The sequence below is a fragment of the Myodes glareolus genome, chromosome 11 (assembly GCF_982192425.1).
Source record: "Myodes glareolus chromosome 11, mMyoGla1.1, whole genome shotgun sequence".
In the NCBI taxonomy this organism is placed as follows: Eukaryota; Metazoa; Chordata; class Mammalia; order Rodentia; family Cricetidae; genus Myodes; species Myodes glareolus.
The window spans coordinates 56,289,334-56,313,951 of record NC_142036.1 but is presented as its reverse complement, the minus strand read 5'-3'; the positions used below and the strand labels follow the sequence as shown (position 1 = coordinate 56,313,951).

The following is a 24,618-nucleotide window of genomic DNA, read 5'->3' as shown; positions in this document are numbered from 1 at the left end:
CATCTAATGCATGGGGCTGGGCTGTGGTTCAGAGCTTCCGGGCAGCATGATTTTAAACTGGGAGCCTCAACATAAATTCTCAACTGCACTCATGCTAATGACCGCAGAAGGAAGTGCCTCCATTTAACAAGATGAGAAAAAAAATCGAAATGTATTGTCTTAGTCATTGAGAGTGCGGCTTTGGACCCCGCAATAATTGCTCTTTCCACGTATTTATCTAATGTAAGCAACGCTGCTAAAGTCAGCCCTCCTATCTCAGGGACAATACCTAGGGTGACCTGTATTGACTGGAATACACCAGGTCCCTCCAGCCTGCTGAACCAGTTCCCCAGCCCCAGCAGGCAGCAGGCAGGCCTGGCTAGGCAGGGTTCCTGATCCGGAGAGGGAGAGAGCACAGATGTTCAACCAGCACAGCCCGGTGCTGCTGCTTCCTGAGTTTCTGTCAACAGGAAATCCCTTGCAGGACAACCCCTGGGAATCAGGAGTGGCGCTTCTCATTTATAGAGCCGGGGCTATTTCTGAGACTTCACCAGCAGACAATTAGCCAGGAAATTGCTAAGGGATATTTGGTGCAGAACTGGGGATGTCCAGGTCACAAGGGAGCCAGTGGGTCGCTTCCCATAAGCCAGGTGCTGAGCTTGCCTCTCCAAACGGGACCAACGTGACCCACTTTCCCCGGTGCTGGTAATGCCCTGGGGAAATGGACGCTTTGCTTGTGGACAAAGACAGAAGGTAACTAACTACAAGGAACCAAAGTATTAGTTTCCAGCTAAAAGCGGCTTTCTCAGACAGTAGAAACCCGACTCACAAACTGTGCCCTGAAGTTTTATTATTACTCTTTTCTTTGCTGTGTTAGGAAATAACCAGGCTCTGCTGGGAAAGCACTCGACCATTGAGCTACACCCACCCCAAGTCATGAAATACTTTTATACTGTGACACAGACCCCTTAGAAGACATTTCAAAGACGTAAAAGGGGGGGGGGATGAAAATAGTACCCAAAAATCTCACTACAAAGTTATACCCACTGTAACTGAACTTGGTAGTACACACATTTAATCCCAGTTCTTGAGAGATGAAGGCAAAAGAATCAGGAGTTTAAGGCCAGTCTGGGCTGTCTCAAAAATAAACAGAAAAAGTCAGGTGCTGGTGGCGCACACCTTTAATCCTAGTACTTGGGAGGCAGAGGCAGGCAGATCTCTGTGAGTTCGAGGTCAGCCTGGTCTACGGAGTGAGTTTAAGTATAGGCTCCAAAGCTACTTAGAGAAACCCAGTCTCGAAAACAAAACAAAACAAAGCAAGCAAACAAACAAATAATAAAAATAAACAGGAAAAAAAAAAACAAAAAGAGAAAGACATTCTTTCTTAACCATTTAAGAAATGTAAAGAGGTTCACATAAATAGTCTGGTATGGCATATGCCTGTAATCTCAGCCCTCAGGATCATGAGGCTGGAGAATCAAAAGTTCAAACCCCGGGCTAGAGACATGGCTGAGCTGTTAAGAGTATCGGCTGCTTTTCCAGATGACTGAAGTTTAATTCTCAGCACCCACATGGTGGCTTAGGGCCATCTGTAATTCTACTTCCAGGGGATCCAACTACCTCTTATGCCCTTTATGGGCATCAGGCATAGACATATATGCAGACAAGAACACCCATATTCATAAATAAAGAATTGACATTTTTTACAAGTTCAAAGCTAGCCTGAGCTATAAACTAAGACCTTCTCTGAAAGGAAAAATAAAGCAAAAATTTGCATGAGTTCCCAGAGATTGCCATATGATTTATATTTTTATGTGCATTTAATAAAAGTATTTTATTAAATATTTATTTAAATTATTTTAAATTATACTGTTCAATAACCACTTTCTTCACTCAACAACCTGCTGTAGGCTTTTCCAGATGAATAAACAGAGCTAATCATGTTTATTGGCCCCATGTCGGCTATTGCACAGAGATCTGTAACTTCTCCTCCTACTAAGTACTAAAGGCAATGATGTCAATGCCACACCTCCAGACCCTTGTCTAATGGTTTCATTGGGATGAGTTATCAAAAACAGGTTGGGGATATAAGCATGTAGATTTTCTTAAAGGAGTGTTTTCCCCACATTAACCATGCAGCAGCAGAATCGGGTCATTATGGTTTTGCTCCCATGTTCTGGGAAGTAAGTACACCATAGAACAAGGAATTTAGACAATGCTGGGGGAAAGCAGCTGCTTTCACCGGATGACTCAATTCTTAGGTTTGCTCCTGTGCAGAGCTGATGACAATGATGGAGGGCTACACCCCGGCAGTCAGTGTTGCTCTCCCGTCCCACAGGCTGGGCTAGCCTCTGCTCCCAGGGCCTTCGAAGACTTGCCCACCAGCTGGCTCCAATTTTCTTTGTCACTCTTAGACAAAATTTTCAATGCTGACTGAGCCATGGGCCCCAGAAAAGTGACTACCAAAACCTAGTTAGCCCAATCTAAGGAGCCGCCTCCAAAATGAATTACTCACCACATCTTCAGGGTCTGGAATTTTCACCCCACTGAAGTACTGATTCATGCTAAATACTTGCTGGTGTCTGGGAATGAGATCCCCTTTGGACAAGAAGAGACTGAAGTTAAGTGTGATTATTCAGGAAACATGGCGCTGCGCCCCCATCCCCCCACACAGCAGCAGTGTGGACCTGTGCCTCCAGCTGCTAAGGTTGCAGCTTTCTTTTCCCCGGCAGGAGAAACATCCACGCAGCACAGCCTACACTGACTGCTACAGGGACGGTGTGTCAGGAGCAGAAATGGCAGGCTGCAAGGCTCTTGCCACCGTGAGCTTATAATGTATTTGAAGACTCTGAACCAGACGGGTTAATGGAAGGTCTGCTTTCTGAAAGGAACCCATTTCCAAATTGAAACCACCTTGTCCTGTTTCACCAGCTGGCCATCCATTGGAAACCTGACCTCACCTACTGTTTAGAAGCATTTATAGCGTGAAACACTGAAACAGAGCTCTAGATTCTTGTTAAATGATGCTCATTCTGTAGCCATGGCAGCCAAATGGGCTGATAGTGTCTTCATATGAAGTCCTAGAGATCTTACCGTGAAAGACTTCTGTTGAGGAAATAGAATGAGGGGCTTCCGGGGCGGGGGGGGGGGGCACAAATGACCACAAAGGCCTCCAAAGCCTGTGGTGCTGTCACCACAGCTAGGACCCCAGCTCTTAGCTAACTAGAGCTCCGCCTGTCTAGGGTTAAGGTTTACAATTTTACCTGTCACTCAAATACAGAACCTCGCTCTACTGTAGACAAGCAAGCAAAAATATAGCCTCTAGGACGATGACTCATATGTCTGAAAATGCTGTAATGGAGCCCCTTAGCCTACATACTAGCTTTAAAAATTAATTTCATGTATGTGCATAGAGGAGACACATATCCCTGGGTCCTGACAGCCTTTCCCACCAAGGCTGGAGTAACTTGAGGAGAGTGCTCTAAAGCCACTGGGGAAACCGGTCAAGGAAGTCCCAGCCTGAGCTTTACGGAGGCTGCATTGTCTAAGACATTGGTGGAGGTATCAAAAATAGGAACCACAGTCTCACCCACAGGCCGCTTTCAGTATCTGGGAAGACAAAATTCCCTGGTGGTTGTTGATTCTACAAGTGTTTATGGAGAAATTCTACCTTAAATTGGGCTCCGTGGCAGAGTAAAATCTAACCCCTGGATTTTGGAAAGAATAGTCATTGCTTATAGATCTCTTCACTGTCCCTCTTTTTCTTCTTCTGTCCTTACCATTCACCTTAGTGCTAGGGGAAAAGCAAGACAAAATTAAAAATATAACAAAAATGGCACGAGAAAAACCAGTCTTTCTTCTTGGTGCTTAGAAGGCGAAGGCGCTTCCTCTGCTACAGAGTCTGAATAATCCAAAACTTGCCAGGCAGGCTGCAGACAAGGACACCTGACTGAGTCACCACATCCTACTACAGGCTTGGCAGCCCTAATTAAAAAATCTGAAGCTGAGCACCAACATGATACCACAAGTAGAAAATTCCACACTCGACATCAGATGATGGGTCACAGGCAAACCACAGGCACACTAAAGAGAGTACATAAAATGATTTTCAGGATATGTGGATAAAGTGTAAATGAAACATAATGAATTTTCTGTTTAGGCTTGGGCCCCAATCTCCAAAGTCATCAACACTTCTAGTCCAAGCACTCTGAATGATATTCGGCCTGTAAATGAAATCGGCCACAAAAACGGCTGTGACCAGCAAATCCTTATAGTGTTTGCATTGCCAAGACGAGGCTTCTAGAAGTTAGCTGGATCCAACGCAAGCTCAAGACAGAAGTCCTGATCTTCTGGACACTTAGTGAATTCTCAGTAAGCGGCATTCATTATTGTTATTTAAATAAACTGTAGACACTTTTCGTGGCGCTGTTTCTGCCGTTTCTGTGAGGCTCCGAAGTTCCCTGGCATCTGGTGAGCTGGGAATGTGGCGCTGTCACGGGGAAAGCTAGCCAGTTCTCTAAAAGTCAGCACAGAAATAACACTTACCCAGGGTTTTCCTTATCAGATAGAGCTGATCCACGTCAGATTTCCCCGGCCACAGAGGCGCTCCGGACAGCAGCTCAGCAAAGACGCAGCCGATCGCCCAGACATCGACTGGGGGGCCATACTGTGTGTCCCCCACCAGCAGCTCAGGAGAGCGGTACCACCTGGTGGCCACGTAGTCTGTGTAGTAGTCACCTGGTCCAGCTGGAGAGTGAAGGAAGGTGGAAACAGACTAGTGGAAGGCCGGAATCCAAACTGAGCAGGGAAACTTGACCTCAGAAGCTTATAGCTTTTCAGATCACTGTTCTCAGTGCTGGCTGCTAGCTACCATCACTTGGCCCTAGGAATTTTGAAGTTACTGATGCTTTGGCCTCATTCCAATCCGACTATCAGAATACTTGGAGAGGGTCCAAGGTTACCAGCACAGTTTTTAAAGTTCCTCAGTGTTAATCAGGCAGCCAAGATTAAAAACCACCTGTCTAAAACATTACTAATGGGGAGTGTTAGTTCAGGGGGGAAGCAAGGCGAGGGTAAAAATTAGGAGGTTGGCACGCCTTATAATAACCCCTGTGGTACAATTTACATATAGCCCACACAACTAAACCATTGTGGGCTTATGCATTTTTCAAGTTATATCCCCTTACAAAATTCTGCAAGAATTGTAGTTTATAGCAAGGTTATTTCCTAGGCAGAACACAAGAACAGGCCTTCGGTAGTCTAGACCAGCTCTCATAGCAAGAATATTTCCTTTACCCCAGAGAAAGCATCAGTACTCACTGAGAAGCCGTGCAAACCCAAAGTCACAGAGCTTAATGACGGAGTGTTTTGTGATGAGAATGTTTTCGGGCTTCACGTCTCTGTGGATGCACTGGTGAGAAGAAAGCAAGACAAGAATGTTATGAAGGAGCGACCGTAACACAAACCGTGAGCAAAGGGCGGGGATATTTAGCAAATAATGGCTACATCACTTTAATCTTTCATTAGCCCGTTGAATAAGACAACAACAGACTAAAGCTAGTACCATCCCTATAGACAGAATCATTTTAAATTCCTGAAGGACCCCAAAGACCAAGAAGTGTGACAGGACAAAGGAAAGGAGAGGGACTAGCCTCAGCAAAGCAATATATGTGAGACAACTGGTTACATTTGGATTTCTGATAAATGACATTTTTTTTCAGTGTTGGGGATCAATCCGGGACCTTATCCACAAACTGCACTCCACCAGTGACCTCACACCGCATACAATCTGTATTAGAAAGGGGAACTTCGTGTTTAACTAGAAGTCACACTTAACCTGCCGGCTGTAGGTGAAGGAGAAAGGACTGAAGGCTCTGAGACCCACAGCCTGTAGCAGGAGCTACAGCGTGGTGCATCAGGAGAGTTCACCAAAACGCGGCCTGCTCGGTAGGTAAACAGGACAAGCCCTGGGCCTGCTGAGATAAGCGGGGAAGATTGGGCGGGAAGCCGCGCTCGCCAAGAGATCTTCCTTGCAGTTCTGACATTTGTCCTGACAAGATAAACAAGCACAGGCTGCAGCCTCACCCTCTGGGGTGAGTCGCTAGGTGTCAGCTCTGTCCCACCGCACGGCCAGGGTTCTGCCGGCGCAGGCGGCTCCGGCACTGTGCAGCCCCATCACCTGATAACTAGCCGCGTTAACAGGGTGAAGCTACGCAGAACTTGCTTATTAAATGACAATTTCTTTGAAAAAATAATCTAATAAACCTCTTCAGTCAACAACATTTAACCAACGATTACATTTAGAAATTAAGTTGGGACAAAATATTCCAAGGGTTTTCCTCTCTGCTGGGAAATGTCGGATCTTTCTGCCGCCCTAGAGACCGCTGGCCTGACGCCTGAAACCCTTGGGGTTATCCCTGACTTTCTTAGAATCTGGAAAGAGGACAGAGTTTCCTCGTGGGCCCAGCAGTTCCCACTCCAAAGGACGGTGGGGGCTGAGAGAGCGGCATCGGGCTTTTCCCACCAGCATTTTCATTCTGGAAAGGCTAGGGGAGGGTTAAGTTCCGCTATCTGCTTCTCAGTAACCGCTGGCTCCGGGGTCCGAAGTCCTTCACCAGGCATTTTACATGTTGCTATAAATAGGCCCTTCCATGAATGCCACGATGACATATGGGCAGAGGGACTCAGAAGCAAGAATGTGCTTTCGCTCTGTTTGGGAATTCCTTACAAGCTTCCGCACCCTCCCCCCACTCGGCACCCTCCTCCACTTAGCGTCCCCCGCCCCCAGCGCACGAACCGAGTCTGGGGCTCTCCAGGGAGCTGTGGTACGCTGTTTGTCTTCACGTCCACAGCTCTTCCCCACCAGGGCTGGCTGGAGAGCTAACTTTCTCATTCTCCCTCCCCGCTTCCCTCTGGGCCTCCCCCACTCTCCTTCCTGCCGCCCCCGTACTGAAATTGGTTTGCTGGGAAAGTGCTCACCACCAATGAATGCCAAGGACGGGTGTGTGCGTGTGTGTGTGTGCGTGTGTGGACTGTCCATGTCTTCTGCTGTAAAACACTGCTTTTTTTTTTCTCTCTCGGTGTTAGGAGTCAAACCCAAGACCTCATGCTAGGCGAGAGGTCTACATGGAGTTCCACCCCAGCTCTGACACAGATTCTAGGCTTCAACTAATGAAAGCAAAATAGTGGCTGTTCTCTTTTCTTCTTGAAAAGCAGCTTCAGAAGAACCTCACCTGGGCAGGCTCTAGGGATCTAACCCCTTAGGCTCGGGTGGCCTGGGAGTTGAGCTAACAGATGGCTGCAGTCCAATTGTATGCATGGCTAGAATGAAATTCTAAACTTGCAGTCTGGGATTTTGCTTTTAGCGGTTGGAATCTAATTTTTTTTTCCCCCCTTTTTGCTGTATTGATTCATTGGTAAGTCCATTGATTGCTGTGCTGGGGGATCCCACCTAAGGCCTCATCTATTCTGAGCAAGCCCACATCTGTGTTTGAACCCAGGAAGCTGGCATCCATGCCTGGAAGCAGGCAGCTGTAACATGATTAATAAAAACTCAAAATATTATTGTTAAAATGCAAATGAAATGCCACCACAGGCGGCAGGGGTGGGAGAGTGCAGCAGGTTTTTCAGCATCTATGAAGCCCTGTCACCTGGGTCTTCCACTCTGACTCCCTCCAGCCCAGCTGTGGCAAGGAGAACCAGAGGCAGCTTTAGCATTTTTATCTCACCAAAGCAGACACTGACACTTGTACCCTGGGCTTGGAACTCCACCCATGCAACTGCAGCTGACCAGGCATGAGGCCTCTGTGGTTGCCCCTCCCAATTTCAAAGCCTTTTCAGGAAACCAAGCCATCGCAGGCTAAGTAAGTGAGGAGCTTTCTGCCTCACATTTTTAAAGTTTAAAAAATGGGACTAGTTTCTTTAGATGGTGTTTTAAAAACAATTTGTTTAACTTTACTTTATATGCATTGGTGGGAAGGTGTCAGAGCCCCTGGAACTGAAGCTACCGACAGCTGTGAGCTACAGTGTGGGTGCTGGGAATTGAACCCAGGTCCTGTGGGAGAGCAGCCAGTCCTCTTCATCGCTGAACCATCTCTCTAGCCCCTAAATAGTTCTTAAAATGTCTGAGTCATAAGATCTGCATACAAAGGGATAGCTAAGCCGGGGATTTCAGTCTCTTAGGCCGGCCAGTTTTATGAAAAATTATACCCACCAAGGTGTGATAGGAACTTTGAACAAGGCTCAGCCGTGGCCTAGGAAAAGCCGCCCGAGTTTTCAAAGGCGAGCAGGAGACTTACGTTCCGCTTATGGCAGAAGTTTACAGCCTGCAGTGTCTGCCAAGTTATGTTCTTCATGAGATGCTCTGGTACCCTAATAAAAAACAAAACACAGACAAACACGTTCTTCACTCCCGCGGTGGAATGCCGCTCAAGAAACCCAATCCAAACCAGTGCAGGCTTTGGGACTGAAACATCCCAGGAGACAGAACCCTCTTGAGACCCAGAGTGTTAATAGTGTGTGGCCAGCACACTGCGGAACGGGAGGGAAATCAAGTTCACAAACATGGGTTTTTACAGGAAAGACTCATGAAAGCCCACAGGGATTTCAACGAGTATTTATATCCTGGGACTGCCTGAAACTTGAACTCCTCCTCAACTTCTTTCTTTGTTTTGTTTCGTTTTGTTTTTTAGGAGAGGGTTGAGGCATGCTTTTTGCTATGGTGGCCCCGACTGACCTAAAACTCGGGCTCATCCTGTATAGAGTCCTAGTGCTGGGACTACAGGCATGGGCCACCAGGCCCCATTTCTGTAATGCAGACCTTACTAACGTAAAATTAGTGAATAAACAGCCCAAAAAAACAATGTTGTGTCTTTGCTCAGGGTGCTCTAGACTATGGTCCTAAAGCAAGGCTTCCCCCTGTGTGCAGCATCTCCGGATGCCTGAGTGACTTGCATGGTTTGTTTCCTTTGAAGGGAGAGAAGTGAGGCTTCCCTGTGACAAGGAAGAGGTTTATGTGGCATGCTGTATAACTAAAGATCAAAATAATTAGAGCACAGATAAGCACCACACTCCCTTCCCTACACACACCTCTCCTTGCCAACCACATCACCCTCACATCTTCCTGCCCCTTCCCCATCCCAGTATCTAACTGGGCCTCTTTCTCCATCCCTTCCTCACTGGCTCATGGTCGATTTAACCATGGCGGCCTGGAGCCCTGACAAACACTGCATGTGAACGGAAAAAGGCATCTCATCAGGAGAGAAGCATTTTAAGTATGGGCCAAGGAGTGATTAGAAAGAGAATTGTTTATTTTTGGAGACCACCCCCGGACACACACACGCTGGACTTATTATTTTTATGAATCAAAAATTAAACGTTGTTGTGGCCTTCAGCCAAAGCTGATGTGCAGACCAGGGAGGAAATGCATGCAGCACTAAAGGTGATCACAGAAAGTCACTTCTAGCCCTGGGAGAGGCCACAAGGCCACTGCTGTCATAGACCAGATGTGCCGGAAATCCTTTCAGGCAAATCAAAGGATGCTTGGACAGACACAGGGACAGCGGGCCGGAAATGAGGAGGCCACTTCCAGGAAGAATAGTCAGGACGTTTTTTGGATTAGGATTGTTTTCAGACTTGAGGTAGCTTTTCACCAAATCCTCTTCCTTGTTCTAGTGACATGCAGGCACAAACACCAGGAAAACTCACCTATCTGGAAAAACGGCCTAGAAGAATACGAAGAAGTGGACTTCCAAAGCTCCCTGCACCCAACTCTTGTTCGGGAAAAATGCATTGTACTTATTCAGTGACTTTGCAACATAAAGTTGTAAGTGCCAAGAAACTGAGTCTCCAAAGACATTTCCCAAAATAAAGAATTCACAAGGACTTATAACATCATATTATTAATATTCTTCGATTGCTGAGCACATGATCACACACTTCTCGGTGTTGAAACTGTACAAACCACACAGTGGCCAGCTCCATAGCTCCTCTTTCCAGGGATGGTGGACAGGAATCCATCTGCCAAGGAAGACTATAGAAGAAAGCCTGCTCTCAAACCTCCTTCCATTGTATCTGAGCTGTGCTCTTTTGTGGTTGTTATTTGGAAACAGTGTTTCACTGTGTTGCCTGGCTGACCTGGCCTGGAACTCCTGATCTCTGCCTCCCGAAAGCTGGGAGCCCAGCTGCGCTGTGTTCTTTCCTTCTGCTTTGGGAAGCTTGTTTTACCCCAGAAACACAAATGACTCGTGTCTGCTTCCCTCTGAGGGGATGCTGAGGTGCTAGTGCTGGGGAGGTATCATTAGAAACATCTAATTTAGGGGGCTGGAGAGATGGCTCAGTGGTTAAAGAGCACTGGCTGTTCTCCCAGAGGTCCTGAGTTCAACTCCCACCACCACCTGATCTGGTGCCCTCTTCTGGTGTGCATGAGGAGAGAGCATCCATAAAAACACATAAATAAGCAAATTTAAAAAAAAATATCTGATTTCTGAACAAGTATACTATCTTTTTACAGTTAGAGATAGATGTGCTGGGAAAAAAATTATTAAGTAAACCCAGAAAGAGGAGGACAGGAAACTCGGGAAGTAAGGAATTCAACTGCAGAGAAATTCAGGGGGAATTGCAAGAGTAGCAGAAGGAGGTACCAGGAGGGCAGCTGGACATTAGGCTTTGACACAGGGGACTAAAGGCAGGGTGCCACCAAGAAATAAGAAACAAACGAATAGGGACTGGTGGAATCGGATGTGAGTGCCCTACAGAGAAGTATAGAGGCTATTTTAAAACTAGGGGAAATTCTCAATAGGGTTAAAGAACGTTAAGGAAATTTAAAGGGCAAAGACAATATTAATTTGAGGAAAATGCAGTAAGAAAGTCTGCACAGTGGTGCACGCTTTTAATCCCAGCATGGGGGAGGGCAGAAGCAGGTGGAGCTCTGTTGTTCAAGGCCGGCCTGCTTTATTATAAGGTGAGTCCCAAGACAGTGAAAGCTAGTTAGGGAGACTCTGCCTCAAAAAACAACAAAAATACAATATGAAACTATGGTATGGCATAATGGTATAGTATATATTAGCTAATATTAAATTAATAGTATAAGCATTTGGAGAATTGGTATAGGGAAGCAGAGGGGATAATGATTTGTGAGAACTAAATCTTCATCTGTCAAAACTGGGAGCCTACAGGGCCTGAAGAGATGACTCAGAGGTTAAGTAACTTGCTGTTCTTGCAGAGGTTCCAGGTTCAGTTTCCAGCGCCCACACAATAGTATATAACCATCCATAGCTCCAGTTCCAGCACCCACACGATAGTATCTAACCATCCATAGCTCCATTTCCAGAAGACAAACATCCTCTTCTGCCTTCTGAGAACACTGGGCTTTGCATAGCACACAAATGTACATGCAGGCAGGACACTCATACACATAAAATAAATTAAATTTAGAAACAGGAAGCCAGGTTATCTAAAAATGTTAGGTTAGGAAATGTCAATGTGCCACCTTTTACATTACATTATCTGCTAATAATTTTAGCAGGGATTTTTCTCCTGGACCCATAAGAAACACTCATCATTGATTTGAAACGTCTCTATCTGGTTTTTGCATCAGGATAGGCTGGGCTCAGAAAAGTACTAGGGAAATGTTTCTTCTGTATTTTTTAGAAGAGTTTGGATAGGGTTGCTATTATTCCTTCCTTATACATTTGATCGACTTCAAGCATAAAATAGTTTAATAATAGAACTGAAGTTATAATAAGTTAGAGTTAGTTATAAGCAAAAATATATATCTATTTGCATCATGGGTGGTAATTTGTTTAGTTTGGGGAAATGTATACATGAGAGTCCTGGTTTGAAAACTTCTAAAGGGAAAGCAAAGAAAAAAAAAGCTATTTGTAGGAAAAACTTGTAGTAGACTTATTTATCAGACCAAATGCTGAAAACTTCTTGAATATTCAGTAATGGAAAAATAGCTAGAAATAATATAATTTGATGTAATGATTTATATTAATAATAGGTCTAAAAATTATATTCCAATGCATGTAAAACATATAAAAGTGTCTTGTTGAAACAGAGAACTCGCCCTAGAACACAAGGCATGAAGCACTTTCTTGGCAAAGCAGCTGGCAAGTTGGCCACTGTAGCCATGGTCTCCAGCCCTCCAGACGGGGCTTTGTCAGCACCAGAGACAGTGTCCGTTGTGCTGCAGTGAGGTGAACAACCAGACAAATGAGCCAGCCCAGTGCATAAAACCAGGGCAGCAACTCTGTGTATAGCAACATCTTTGTATAAACCTTGACTACTGACTTAAGGCTCAGCGATTTATGAAAAAAAATCAGTTTATAATCATTATGAGGAGCAAAGAATTTGGTGAGGGAAAGCAGGCCATCTGTTTTTGTCCCCACACTGAGACAGTTTGGCTGCATCCACACCCACTTCTGGTGAGAGCCTTCTCATTAGGTAAAATGCCTTCATCAAATTTAATTTAACAAGACTTGCCGTTATCCTAGCTAAGGTTTTCTTGCTCTCTTCCCCGCCCCCTCTCTGTCCTGATGGTAAATCTGAGTGTCATTTGACTAGATGGAGGGTGAAGCATGCCACTGGCTCTGTCTGTGAGGGGTTTTCCAGCGACAGCTGGATGACAAGGGTTCTGACCTAACATAGGTAGGGTCATTAGCCAATGAGCTCAACATCTGAATAGACTACTGGGGGAGAGTGGAGCTGTAGAAGGAAGTCGGTCGCTGGGGGCATGACTTCAAGGGTAAGTGTTGACCCTTCCTGTTACTCCCCTCTGTTCCTGCTGGTCAGAGATAAGCAGCTTTGCCCTATCTCCACAACCTCCCTATCACAGTGTCCTGCAGAGCTTCAGGAGCCGACCCATGGAGTCAGTCAACCGTGAGCCAGAGCCTCTGAGATCAGGAGCTCAAATACGTCCTTCTCCCTAAACAGCTGTTTCTCTCAAACATTTACCACAGTGTTACACACATGCGCACAAAAGCACGCACACCCATTTATCTATCTCTGACTATCTGAAGAGTTTATTATACCTGATTCATAACTCCTTCCTGAAGGCAGGTCATAAAAACTCAATCTCCCATCCCTCTACCTCCAACCCTCATTTCTGTCTTAGAGATAGATGGTCATAAAGAAAGCCACCGTCCTCATCCCCAGGGGCCCTGACCCCTATTCTGGCAGAATGAATGTATCACAGATAAGTCAAGAAGAATCTCAACAGACAGGTTCTTGTTGAGTTCCCTGAGCAGTCACCTAGCAAGTATGCCTACTCAGTGGAGTTCCCATCAGCACCCGAAAGGGCAAGAACTGAACTTGTGGGGCTTCCCAGAGAGTGGGCTCCATACACCTTCTCTCATGCTTGACCCTGTTTGTCTTTTGTGGGTTTTGTTTGTTTGTTTGTTTTGTAATAAAGCGGCAAATGTGAGCAGATGTTTCCCATGGTTACGCGTGTTGCCGGAGTAGATGACTCAAACCCAAGGATGAGGCGGGTCACGGGGATCCCGCTTCAGGCGGTCGCTCAGAAGCAGAGGTATAATAACCTCGGCTGTGGCGGGTTTCTAAGGGGGGCAGGCAGTCGGGTCGTTCAAGTCAGGAACATGTGAGATTTATTGCTGCTTTTGGGTAGACAGGGAGAGGACTGGATTAGATCGGGGACACCCAGCTTGCCGCTTTCTGGGGCACAGTTAATGACGTGTTTGTTACATGGGCGGATTATATGCGGTTGAGGTTCCAGAAGGCTTCTGTGTTGATTACAGTGTAAGAACAAGGGAAATGGGCCAACCGTGAGCAGCCGCACCCCCTGCAGTGTCTCCACTGTACCATACAGCAGCAGAAACTACACTAGCAAAGTTGCAGAGTGCTTCCTGCAAGCTCCGGAAAGAGCAAATATCAACACAGAAGATGCTCTCTCGTTTTCAGACATCATTCCTCTGTGCTGACGACTCTCTGAAGGGGGGAGCCTGTCTTCTTGGCTCTAACATTCTGGATCGTGAAAATCCTGCTTCATGGACGTTAACAAGCTGCAAGCAACTTTAATCTCATTTACCAGGAGGTCATGACAGATCATATATAAGCAACGTCACAGGGAGCGTGAGCTCCTGGGCAAAGCTGAGAAAAAATGTGAGAAGAATTTTGTCCTCTGGCCGCTGAGTGAGGACACAAGCCGGGGTCAGTCCACTATTCCACAACTCTGACCTGCCAGGCACTCTCCATATTTCCCCAGCCAAGGTAGCTGCCCCACCACTAGCAATGGAGTAAGAAAAAAGAACGGGACAATTTTCTCTTACCAACTTCTCTAAATTCTCCCTATTTTGAACTGCATGTCGCCTCCGCCAGGAAGCCTTTTATCTTGACTCATTTTAAATTCTAACTCCCATGACCTACTAGTAATTTTTCTCTGTCTCCTTCCAGTCACAGCAAATGGCTCCAGGGATAATTGCATCATTGCGACTGGCTGTTCAACAGTTTCTTCCAGTCACAGCCTCCTGCGCCTGCGCTCTCGACTGGCGCTCACCTCAAGCTCAGTTTCTGTCACTTCTACCAAAGATGTCCTGACTAATGCAGCAAACCAAATACTCAGGTTGCTTTAGGTTTTTTCTTCATTCCTTCCTTTTCCTTCCTTCCTTCCTCATTCATTCATTCATGTATGCATGCATGTATGTATTTTGAGGCCAAGTCTTATTGTGTAGCCCAGGTTGGCCTCAAACTGGTGGTCCTCATGCCTCAGCCGCCCAAGAACTGGAATCACAGGTATGTGTCCCCATTCTTTTAGAAATGCTTTCTTCTGAAGTCCAAGCCACTCACTATGCTTCCCTAGTTGGACACAAAATATCTCCTCTCCTCCTCCCTCTTCTTTCAGAGAGGCTGCTGCAACTTCAGTGCAGAGCCATGGACCAAGGATGACAAGGTTTGTCTCTCGTGTTATTATGTTACTTGTGAGTTCCTTCATGGAAATGACATTATAACTTATTTCACACTTTTTGAAATTTCTGGCCTGTTAAACCAGCATCAGAGATACAGTGACCATTACTTTTGTTTACTTGTTTTTTTAAATTTTATTTTATTATTTTGTTTGCTTTTGAGGCAGGGTTTATGGCTCAGGGTGGCTTCAACCTGTCAACTGTCTTATTTCACCATGCATGGCTTCTTACACAGCCTTAAAGAAAAGTCCCCATGGCTACTTTCCCTCACGAATCCTTGTGAGCTTTGCTTTGTCCGTTTCTGTGGTAAGGGGTGGCCACTCACCCTCGCTGGTATCTGTCCAGCTCATGAAGCACTGTGTGGTCGCAATACTCGAACACCAGGTGAAGCCTCCGCTTCTTCCGGAAGACCTCCAGGAGGTTGACAAGGTTGGGATGCTTGAGTTGCTGAAAGTACAAGAGGCAGGATGGTAGTAAAGCTGAGCTGTGAGCATCTTTCTCGGAGTTCCAGTAAAAATCAAGCTATTTCCCTTCAGGGGGTTCATTCTGTATGTGGAAGGAGGCTGTAAATAGGATCACCCAGTCTCTCTTCCTGGGCTGTTTCTCAGAGACTTAGAAGGGAAGTGTGACTGGGACGCGAATGGGCTGTGCAAGCAAAGAGATCTGAGAAGACAGCTGAGCAAGGGACTGCTGCTCTAGTTAAGTATCCTCTCTGAGGAGTTCTCCCAGATTGCTCCTGTGCCCCCGGGTCAGAATCCCCAGAGGGTTCAAACTCTCAAAGTATTAAATAATTAGCAATTACTAACGTGTGATTAGTAACCACTTTCACTTAATGTTCTCTGGTTTCATGGATTCCTTATGCATAGAACAGATAATTCCAGTAGAATTCCTTCCTTCCTTCCTTCCTTCCTTCCTTCCTTCCTTCCTTCCTTCCTTCCTTCCTTCCTTCTTTCCTTTCTTCCTTCCTTTCTAAGACAGGGTCTCTCTATTATGCAGCTCTGGTTTTCCTGGAACTCACTCTGTAGACCAGGCTGGCCTCCAACTCACAGATATCTACCTACCTCTGCCTCCTGAGTGCTATGATTAAAAGCATGGAAGACATAAATCTTTTTCTAAAGAACAAAGAGATTTGTAACAACACACACACACACACCCTCCCAATCAATGCCCTCTTTGTAGTGCCCATTCTTGCTGTATAACCAATGACCACCATTAGTGTCTACTTCATTATTGTCTGATGATTTCTAACACTGGCACTTTGCACCTCTTTTTCCAAATAATCTTTGACAGTCATTACTTTTCTTGTTATGGTGGCAAATGCCTGACAAAAAGCATCTTATGGGATTGCTTGGCTTACAGTCTAAAGGGATACAGAATTATGAGGTGGCTGATAACATTGCCTGACAGTCAGCAGGCAGAGAATGTCACAAAGTGGGTCTGATCTATAAAACCTCAAGTCCCTCCTCCATGGATCCTGTGACCTCCCTTGTGAGGCTCCAGCTCCTAAAGGCTCCACAACCTTCCAAAACAATGCCATCAGCTGGCGACCAAATGTTCAAGGACAAGAGTCTCTTGGAATGTTTCACACTCTAACCCAACAGTTACTAATAGTTTTCTACAAGGATTCTGTAGTCAAGTGTTATTTATATCATGCTAACTTTTCTCCCTAATAGAAAATAACATGATAAACCAGGCAGTGCTGGCACAGGTCTTTAATCCCAGCACTCAGAGACAAAGGCAGGTGGATCTCTGTGAGTTCGAGACTAACTTGGTCTACAGAGCAAGTTCTAGGAAGCCAGCACTATATAGACAAATCCTGTCTTAAAACGGTCCCCTTCCCCCCAATAATAAAATTCATGCAATCCAATTTGTAAGCATTTAAAAATATAGGACCAACATGAATTGTGTTTAGAGCTCCTTGGAGAATCACGCCTGGATAAGCAGGAGGCCCTTTCTTCACTGGCTTCCAGCTGGCACCTGCTCACCTAGGCACTCTTGGCTTATCCTAGGCATGAAGAGTTACAGGCAACCTGCCACGCGACTGTGCTCACATACCAGAGAAGGAGAGAACTGTACACAAGGGGTGCAGTAAGGAAACTACCGAAATGGCCCCTCCATTGGGTTGAAAAGTTTTTTATTATAGGAGAGAGAGAGAGAGAGAGAGAGAGAGAGAGAGAGAGAGAGAGAGAGAGAGCAGCCAGAGGCGTCTGGAAGACTCCAGAGCAGAGATAAAATGACACAGACTAGACACGGTCAGGACTAGGGAAGCAGGGATGAGGGAGAATAATGGAGCTGGTCAGAAAGCAAGGTGTGGGGGAATGGTAGAGAATAGCAGGTTATAAGGAGATTGAGCAGCTGAAGGAGGAAAGCCCAGAGCTGGTGCAACCAGGATGCTGGTGTAGACTTTGAAATACATAACGGACACTTGTGAATAGGGACTTTAGGAGTCTGGAGGCCAGCATGGGCTTTAATATGCAACCACAAATATAGTCAATGGAGAGCTACATATCCCTTCTGCTAGAGGCAAGGGAAATGACTCCCTTTGACAGACAGGAAGGAAACCCATTTCACAAGCTGAGGAATGCTGGCTTTTATCTAACCACCAGCAATCCTTCTGTAGTCCAGCTTGAGCTGGGTCAAGACTGTCATTTCTGGACACAAGCACTGCTTTTTAGAGTTTAAGGAACTGGAGCTTCCTTTGGATCTGGACAGGAATTTTCAACCCCAGGATATATGTTAGATAAAGCTTTGCATCCTGACCTAACAGTTTGGGACTCTTAAGCCAGGCGGTGGTGGCACACACACACTTAATCCCAGTACTGGAGAGGTAGAGGCAGCTGAATCTCTGTGAGTTCGAGGCCAACCTGGTCTACAAGAGTTAGTTCCAAGACAACTAGGACTGTTACACAGAGAAACCCTATCTCAAAATAAATAAATAAATAAAATAAAATAAAAAAATAGGATGGGACTCTTACGGGGATAAACAATGCTAGACCCTGTGAAGATTGCACCTCCCTGAAGAACTCAACCAATGAATTCAGCAGGTAGGGAAATTACGTGTGTGTGTGTGTGTGTGTGTGTATGAATGTTTTGCCTGCATGTATATCTGTTTGCCATGTGTGTGCCTGATGCCTGGTGGAGGTCAGAAGAGGGCATCAGATCCCTTGGAACTAGAGTTACAGGTGGTTGTGAGCTACAGTGGGTGCTGATCAAACCTTGGTTTGTTGAAAGAACAGTCAGTGCTCTTCACCACCGAACCCTGTGATTAGGATTTTTAAAACCACTGTTTTGCACTAAATCCATTAAGACCCCCCCCCCCTGCCGCCTTTTTTGGCCTTTTCTCTGAGCTGATGCCCAGCTTTGCAAAGTTGTAAAATAAACTGCCACGTTTTTCCGGACTCTAGTACTCTTATTATCAAACGAGGATCGTTATTTCTCACACCCAATCCATCTCTAGAACTCTTTTTAGGCACAAAACTGAAACATTGTATCTATCAAATACTCACGCCACCGCAAGAAAGCAACAATTCTTAATGGCCCCTTATCCAACCATTCTCCTACCAAAACAAATAACCTCCCTCCCGCTATGAACACCAGAAACAGACGACTGAGCTGTTATCAGGAGAGGACTTCACATTGTAGGAGCCAGCCAGGATAAGCTAAATATGAACAGATCACCCAAAGGAAGTTCTTTACTTCCAATCATTATCACCTGCCAGAGTAGGACTCAGCCATCAATAAATTTAATAGAGGCCTGAGTCTCAGTAGTTTACCCTGAGGCAATACCTGGTTGCAGAAAGGACCATAAACCAAGATTACCTGAACACCACCCAAGAACAGGCCATCCAAAGGAAATGCCTAACATTCCAACTGCTGCAGATAGGATCACCTGCCAGCACACACTCACCAGGACACCCTAGACAAATGTCAGCCAATTAGGAGTCCTGAACCTCAAAAACCCCTCACCCCCACCTTTACTACTATAAAACCCAATTCTAACTGAGCTCAGGGCTCTCTATTTATTCCAATACACTGAACATGCAGAGAGACCGAGTTTGCAAATTCGCATAAAATAAAGGCTCTTTGCTTTTACATATGGGACTCAGTCTCCTTATTGGCTTTTGGGGGACTTCGCAGATTTGGGCATAACACACAGAGGTCTTTTAAGGAACTGAAATTGTGTGTCCTGCGGGTGATGTTCATGGGCAATGGCCAGCCAGCTAGTGAGAACATGGGTCCTCATGGAGCGGGTGGGCTGAAAATTGACACTCTCTCTTAGGTGCAATGGGAAATCACGGGCAGGAAGTGCAGCAAGCTGTGATAAACAGCCCTCAGGGTTTGAGCTTTATGGCAGTAGGATCTGGAATGGCTCAAAAAAGGAAAAAAAAAAAAAGCAAAAACCAAAAAACCAAACCAAACCAAACCAAAACAAAAAACACAGACCAGAGGAGAGAGTGCAGTGCCTTCTTGCCTGTAAGAGATGATAGTGGTTTGGACCAGCAGAGAGAGGAGAGAGATGGCAGAAAGACACTGTTTGGAGATACTTTGTTACCAGAATAGTCAGAATGTGGCAATGAACTAGAGCTGAGAGTCAAGTGAAGGTAAGATATCAAGAAGGAACAAAGATTTGTCCAATGGGAGGATGCTGACACAGCAAAGAGGAAGGGCAGGTCCACAAGGAGAAAGCTGCTCGTCTTGGTCCTTCCATGTCACAGGACTCTGACAGTCCAAAGTACACCTGGCCGGTTCCTGGAGCTAGAACAAGATAAAGCCAGAGAGTCCCCACGCGCTGTAAGAAGACTCGGCTAACACAGGAAGAAGTCGGAAGAACCTGAACATCCAGAGGTGAGGAAGAGGCAGAGAGGAAAGCAGGTCCCCATAGGCAAGAGAGAAGATGAGAGAGCATGACGCCGTTGCTTCCCTTTAAAGGAAGTTCGCGTGGGGAGTGAACTCCGGGGTGGTGGGCAGAGGACCTCATTTGGAGGGTTTTGTGAGCCACTATGGTATTCCTGCGATGGGCGATGAACCAGACTTGCAGATTTGGCATCTCAAGGCACATCCTTCCCCTCTGTCCTTAACTCCTTGGCCTGGGGGAAGGGATCAGGAGGACACCTTGGTCTTTAAGCTGGTTCACAGAGCACAGCTACCATAATTGTGTATGTTTGTCTATGAGGGCTCTCAGGTGTCCTTCCTGTGGTCCACAGTGTGCCTGGGACACAGGAGAGCTATGACTGCTTACCGACACTGCATTGGACACATACTTAAATCATCATGAGGAGAGTTTTTTCTCCTCATGACTCTGTTGTGCAGTTCTTGAGCATGAACTTTGAAGATACCAATACTTTGCCATGATGTCAGACTGTTGGGCATGCCTGGGCCTTATATATTTCCACCTTTGCCCAAAAGGGATGTCTTGAGGAACATGCAAATAAATTAGATGACAAGAACCAAATGCCACGTACAAGACAGAACAGACTACCGTAAATACTACAAAGGGGTTGTGGCTTGTTTAGCTATAATTGCTCCTGATTTGTGAGGGGGTGAAGCCACAGCTTCAAGCCTGGTTTTATTTCTTGGCATTCTGTCTTGTGCTGCTCCAATCTGGAAGGCCTCCGGAGTCCTTTCTAAGTCTCTACCACCATCCTCAGCTAGTCTATGAAAAGCAGGGTCTGCACAAGGTTGGAAGAGTCTCCTTTTTATTTTCTTCCCATGCTGCCAAGTGAGGCACCGTTTCTGGCATTAAAAATAAAAACTTCTTTTAAAAATATTTATTTCTTTTTACTTTATGTCTATGAGTGTTTTATCTGTGTGTGTGTGTGTGTGTGTGTGTGTGTGTGTGTGTGTGTGTAGACACACTGATGCATACCCTGGCTACAAAGGCCGGAACTAGAGTTACAGACAGCTGTGAAGCATACTGGGTCCTCTGCAAGAACAGCAAATGCTCTCAACCACTGAGCCATCTCTCCATCTGCCAAGACCCCGGTTTGTGTTTTAGTGTCCTCCAGGCTGGGTTTGACCCGATGTCCACTTGGTTTTCCTATGAAGAGCAGTGTCACAGATCCTTCTGGGACAGCCCCTGTGCCTGTCATCAACCCCGTATCTGTTATGATGAACTCAGGCCCTGCATCCCTGGAGGTCTGTTGTTCAGCTTCCTTCCTCCACAGCACTTTCATGACTTTTAACATTCGTTGCTGGCACTTAGTGACCAGGGGATATTGCTCTGGTCCCGAAGCTGCTCTGGAAAATGTTGGTGGTCTGGCAGCTCCAGGCCCATTAGCTATGTGGCTTGAACGAGCTTGCTGAGAGCAGTGGTTCACTTTAGGGGACTATGTGCTTTAGTTTGCTGCTCTCCCCCTCACTTCCTATCCCTCCTGTGACACCAAGGTCCAGTGAGCGAGCCCATCAGCCTCATTGTCATGTTACTGACAAACATTAGAGTCAACTGTTCCATGGACCCACGTTTCTATCTATAGTGGGGAAACATACAACCAGCAGAGCTGAAGGCACATTTCAAGACCAATAACAGAGTGTATTTAGTCACAGAGACAAATCCATTCACCAATACCTGCCTGGCCACTGAAGATTCTGGCTTAGTGATCTCTAGCGAGTCCTTAGTGGCCACATGGTTTAGAGTGACCATTATACAGAGCACTGTGTCTGTGGTCTCTTCTACCCTCTGGTCTGTGTTCTTTGTTGGGGAGTAATGGGAAAGTCTGTACTTTAGGGAAACACAGTGGCCCTTTTTCTCAATGCCTATTTCTTGGTTTTCCATTCAAAAACATTCTTTTCCAACAACTGTGGTAAATAGCAAAAAAAAACCAAAACAACAATAATCAACAACAAACAACAACAACAACAAAAAACCAAACAAACAAACAAAGAGAAAACCCAAACAGAAATTAAAGTCTAAAAAGTAAGAGTTTCCCAGTTGTCCCAGTAGAATGGTTTTCACAGTTTGGAGGGAGTCCTCCATCAGTTCCATCCATCTAGAATGACATAGTGACACCCCTCTCCTTGCCCATAGCTTTAAAATGATCAATCCCGGGCCTTTCTCAAGGATTCCCAAGCTGGCATACTGTAAGTCTCTGGAGATTGAGGCCCTGCTGCCTCTACTGGCTTCTCTCTTTTTCCCTTTCTCCTGTCCTCAGGGCTATTACCCAAAGTAAGCTACTAACACATGGCTCCACTTCTTGCATTTTACCTTCTGGGGTGGAGGCATGCACAGGTGCTAGTGTGAGACGTGGGCCCAGCTCCACCTACAGAACGGAGCTCTGGATGTGGATCAATCACTAATCGGACGAGACAAAGATCTCCTGAAGGCTGGGTGGGCGGGGTGGAAGAAAGGCCCAAGTCAGGATCAAGATAAACATGAACGCTTCCACTGGTGTTGGTTTTGGATGAGAAGCAGGTGGCTTGTGTAACAGAGGTGGCACAGGAGAAAGATGGGGAAGTGGAGATTAGAAGCCGTCTAAGGGACTTTTGTCTCCGATGGAGACAGGACCGACCACTGAGAAGACTTCACTTTCAAAATACTGTGTCCCAAAGGAGTGAAATGTGAAGTCTCAACAGATCCTCACACCACAGTCAGGGCTAGGGGCAGAAAGGACCTTATGGGATAGTAATATTTGGGATGATGAGCCTGGAACCCCTAAGCCCTAAAATTGCCCAAACCCCTGTGCTGGGAGAAGTTTGCACACTGGCAGAAACGGTTTCCACAGTTTGACGATCCCTCCCACGGTCCAGGGGCCTCTGTGGAGGATGCCCATCCTCTAAATTCCTCTTTTACTCCTCCAGACCGAAGGACCCCTATCTACAATGAAGCCCCCGCCCCCCAGGCCTTAAGGAGGAAGTAACCATCTTCAGAGACTGCTAGGACCTGACTCGTTTGGGCCAGCAGGAGTCTTGAGGGACTTGGACCGTGAGCACAGTGGAATATAAAGCTGCAAGTTTATTGATGGGAGCGCCCTATCCTGTGGCTTGGGACCTAACTCTTATCGAGGAAACTGAAGATAGCTTATGCTTCTGGCCCAGCTGTCCAGAAGTTGGGCTTTCATCAGATAAGGCAGGCAATCGCCTTGCTTTATTGCTGGAATCGCCTTGGCCAAGCATTGAGAAAGGGATGGGGCAAGTTGAGGAGATGGAAATTCTAGAATGGATTATTTGGGGCCCCCACTTGACCACGTTTCCTTGGAAGGCCCAGCAAATGCTTTCACTACTAGAGCACCACAGACAGCAAGGATGGTGTTGACTTGGAGGTTTATCTACGGGTGTTTTGGGTGGGCTGAGTGGAAAGGGTTGCCTTCTTTGTACTGAAGTTATTACCGTGGGAATTAGTTTCTCTACTTCCAGTGGGAACAAGATTCCAGAGCGGCCAACACCCAGTGCCCAGAGTGGCCAGAATATCTCATTTCACCGGGCTCTGAGCCGACCCACACAATGCCCCATCATGGAGTCCTGTTGGCATGGGGGGAGGGCAGGCTAATGTGTTCATTGATTTGCATTAGTGGGAAGAATTGACAGATGACAAAGCTGATGTTGGCTTTTAGGGTGGGAAACTGAAGTTCTCCATGCAGCTTACAAACGAGAATAACTCTGAGGAAGGACCCTGAGATGTCACCGCAGGCATTCCCAAAGGGATCTGTGACCAATTCCAAGTAAACCCACGAAGTGATCAGGTCTGCGGCCTGAGCACTGAGATCTCACACCCCATGTGTTCCCAGAGCCCTGGGTTGTAGTACTGACTCACAGAGGGCCCGGCAGATCCACAGAGCCACGCTTGAGAGCATTCTCTCCACTCCCGAGGGCAAATTTGGGGTAGATGCTCTTGGCAGTTGGCAAACATTAGCTTCATGAGCTACACAGTAAGAGAGGGACAAACAGAAGCCCTCAGAACTGCCTACCTTCCTCTCAGCACAACCCTGAGCAAAACAATCAAGAGGAAAATTCCATTCTGGGGAAACTGAAGGCAGCCAGGCTAAGTGGTGTTTATAGGCTTTCTGGAGGCCACACAGGGGGAAAGATCTCTTCTGGAACCCTCTGAAAACCTAGCAGGCCAGGGATGTGTGTCGTGGATGACTGGGCTGTTTCATTGTGAAAAATACCATGGAAGAATTATTAGTACAACCATGGCCACAGCGGAAAATGACGCCGAGGGCAGCATGCGCCGGCAGTCGCGAAGCCGTTTGTCACTGCCGTGGTGACACTGGCTGACTTAGGAACACCCACCTTTTATTGTTCTAGCAGATATGGAGACCAAGTTCAATGATTTTCAGAGACACAGTTCTACCCACTGGTATGTTTACTAGAGGTTAAGGTTAAGGTTAATAAACAATAAAGAAGGATAATAATTAACAGGAGAATATGCCTGTTGAAAGCAAATTTGCAGACTAAAACATTAATCCTGCCAAATGTACAACTGAAATTAAGACATTTTTAAAGCCCAAGTGAAAGGCATATCCCTGACCCAGTTTTGTTTTTTTTTTTCTTTTTCTTTTATTCCATTCTACAGGAAAATTACTACCTTCAGGTGTGGTTTGGATAACTTACGATATAAAATATCATATAGCATGTCTGGCTAGAATTCTTGTAGGTTGAGAATAAAAAATAACTTAAATGGGAAAAAAGCAGTAAGATGTTTTAAAAATCAAGATGAATCATACAGCCACTCATTTTGAAAGCCTAATGTTCTGCTACCCAACAAAGTAAGTATAGTTAATAACTA

General features: G+C 46.0%; 1 protein-coding gene and 1 long non-coding RNA gene across 3 annotated transcripts in view; one reads left to right on the top strand and one right to left on the bottom strand.

Annotated features, from left to right (window-relative positions):
- The window catches only part of Cdkl1 (cyclin dependent kinase like 1), a 42,436-nt gene that overhangs the window by 6,388 nt on the left and 11,430 nt on the right, over positions 1-24,618 (bottom strand). For both annotated transcript variants that reach the window (XM_048415369.3, XM_085697574.2), the window contains 5 exons: positions 15,223-15,344; positions 8,277-8,349; positions 5,299-5,389; positions 4,525-4,725; positions 2,495-2,577 (listed from right to left, as the gene is read on the bottom strand). In XM_048415369.3, the coding sequence (XP_048271326.1) occupies positions 2,495-2,577; positions 4,525-4,725; positions 5,299-5,389; positions 8,277-8,349; positions 15,223-15,344 (570 nt within the window). The remainder of the gene's footprint in view (positions 1-2,494; positions 2,578-4,524; positions 4,726-5,298; positions 5,390-8,276; positions 8,350-15,222; positions 15,345-24,618) is intronic.
- Positions 5,310-10,261, top strand: LOC125387682 (uncharacterized). The gene is made up of 3 exons (XR_007227961.3): positions 5,310-5,445; positions 5,700-5,925; positions 9,652-10,261. It is a non-coding gene; the product is annotated as an uncharacterized LOC125387682 (long non-coding RNA).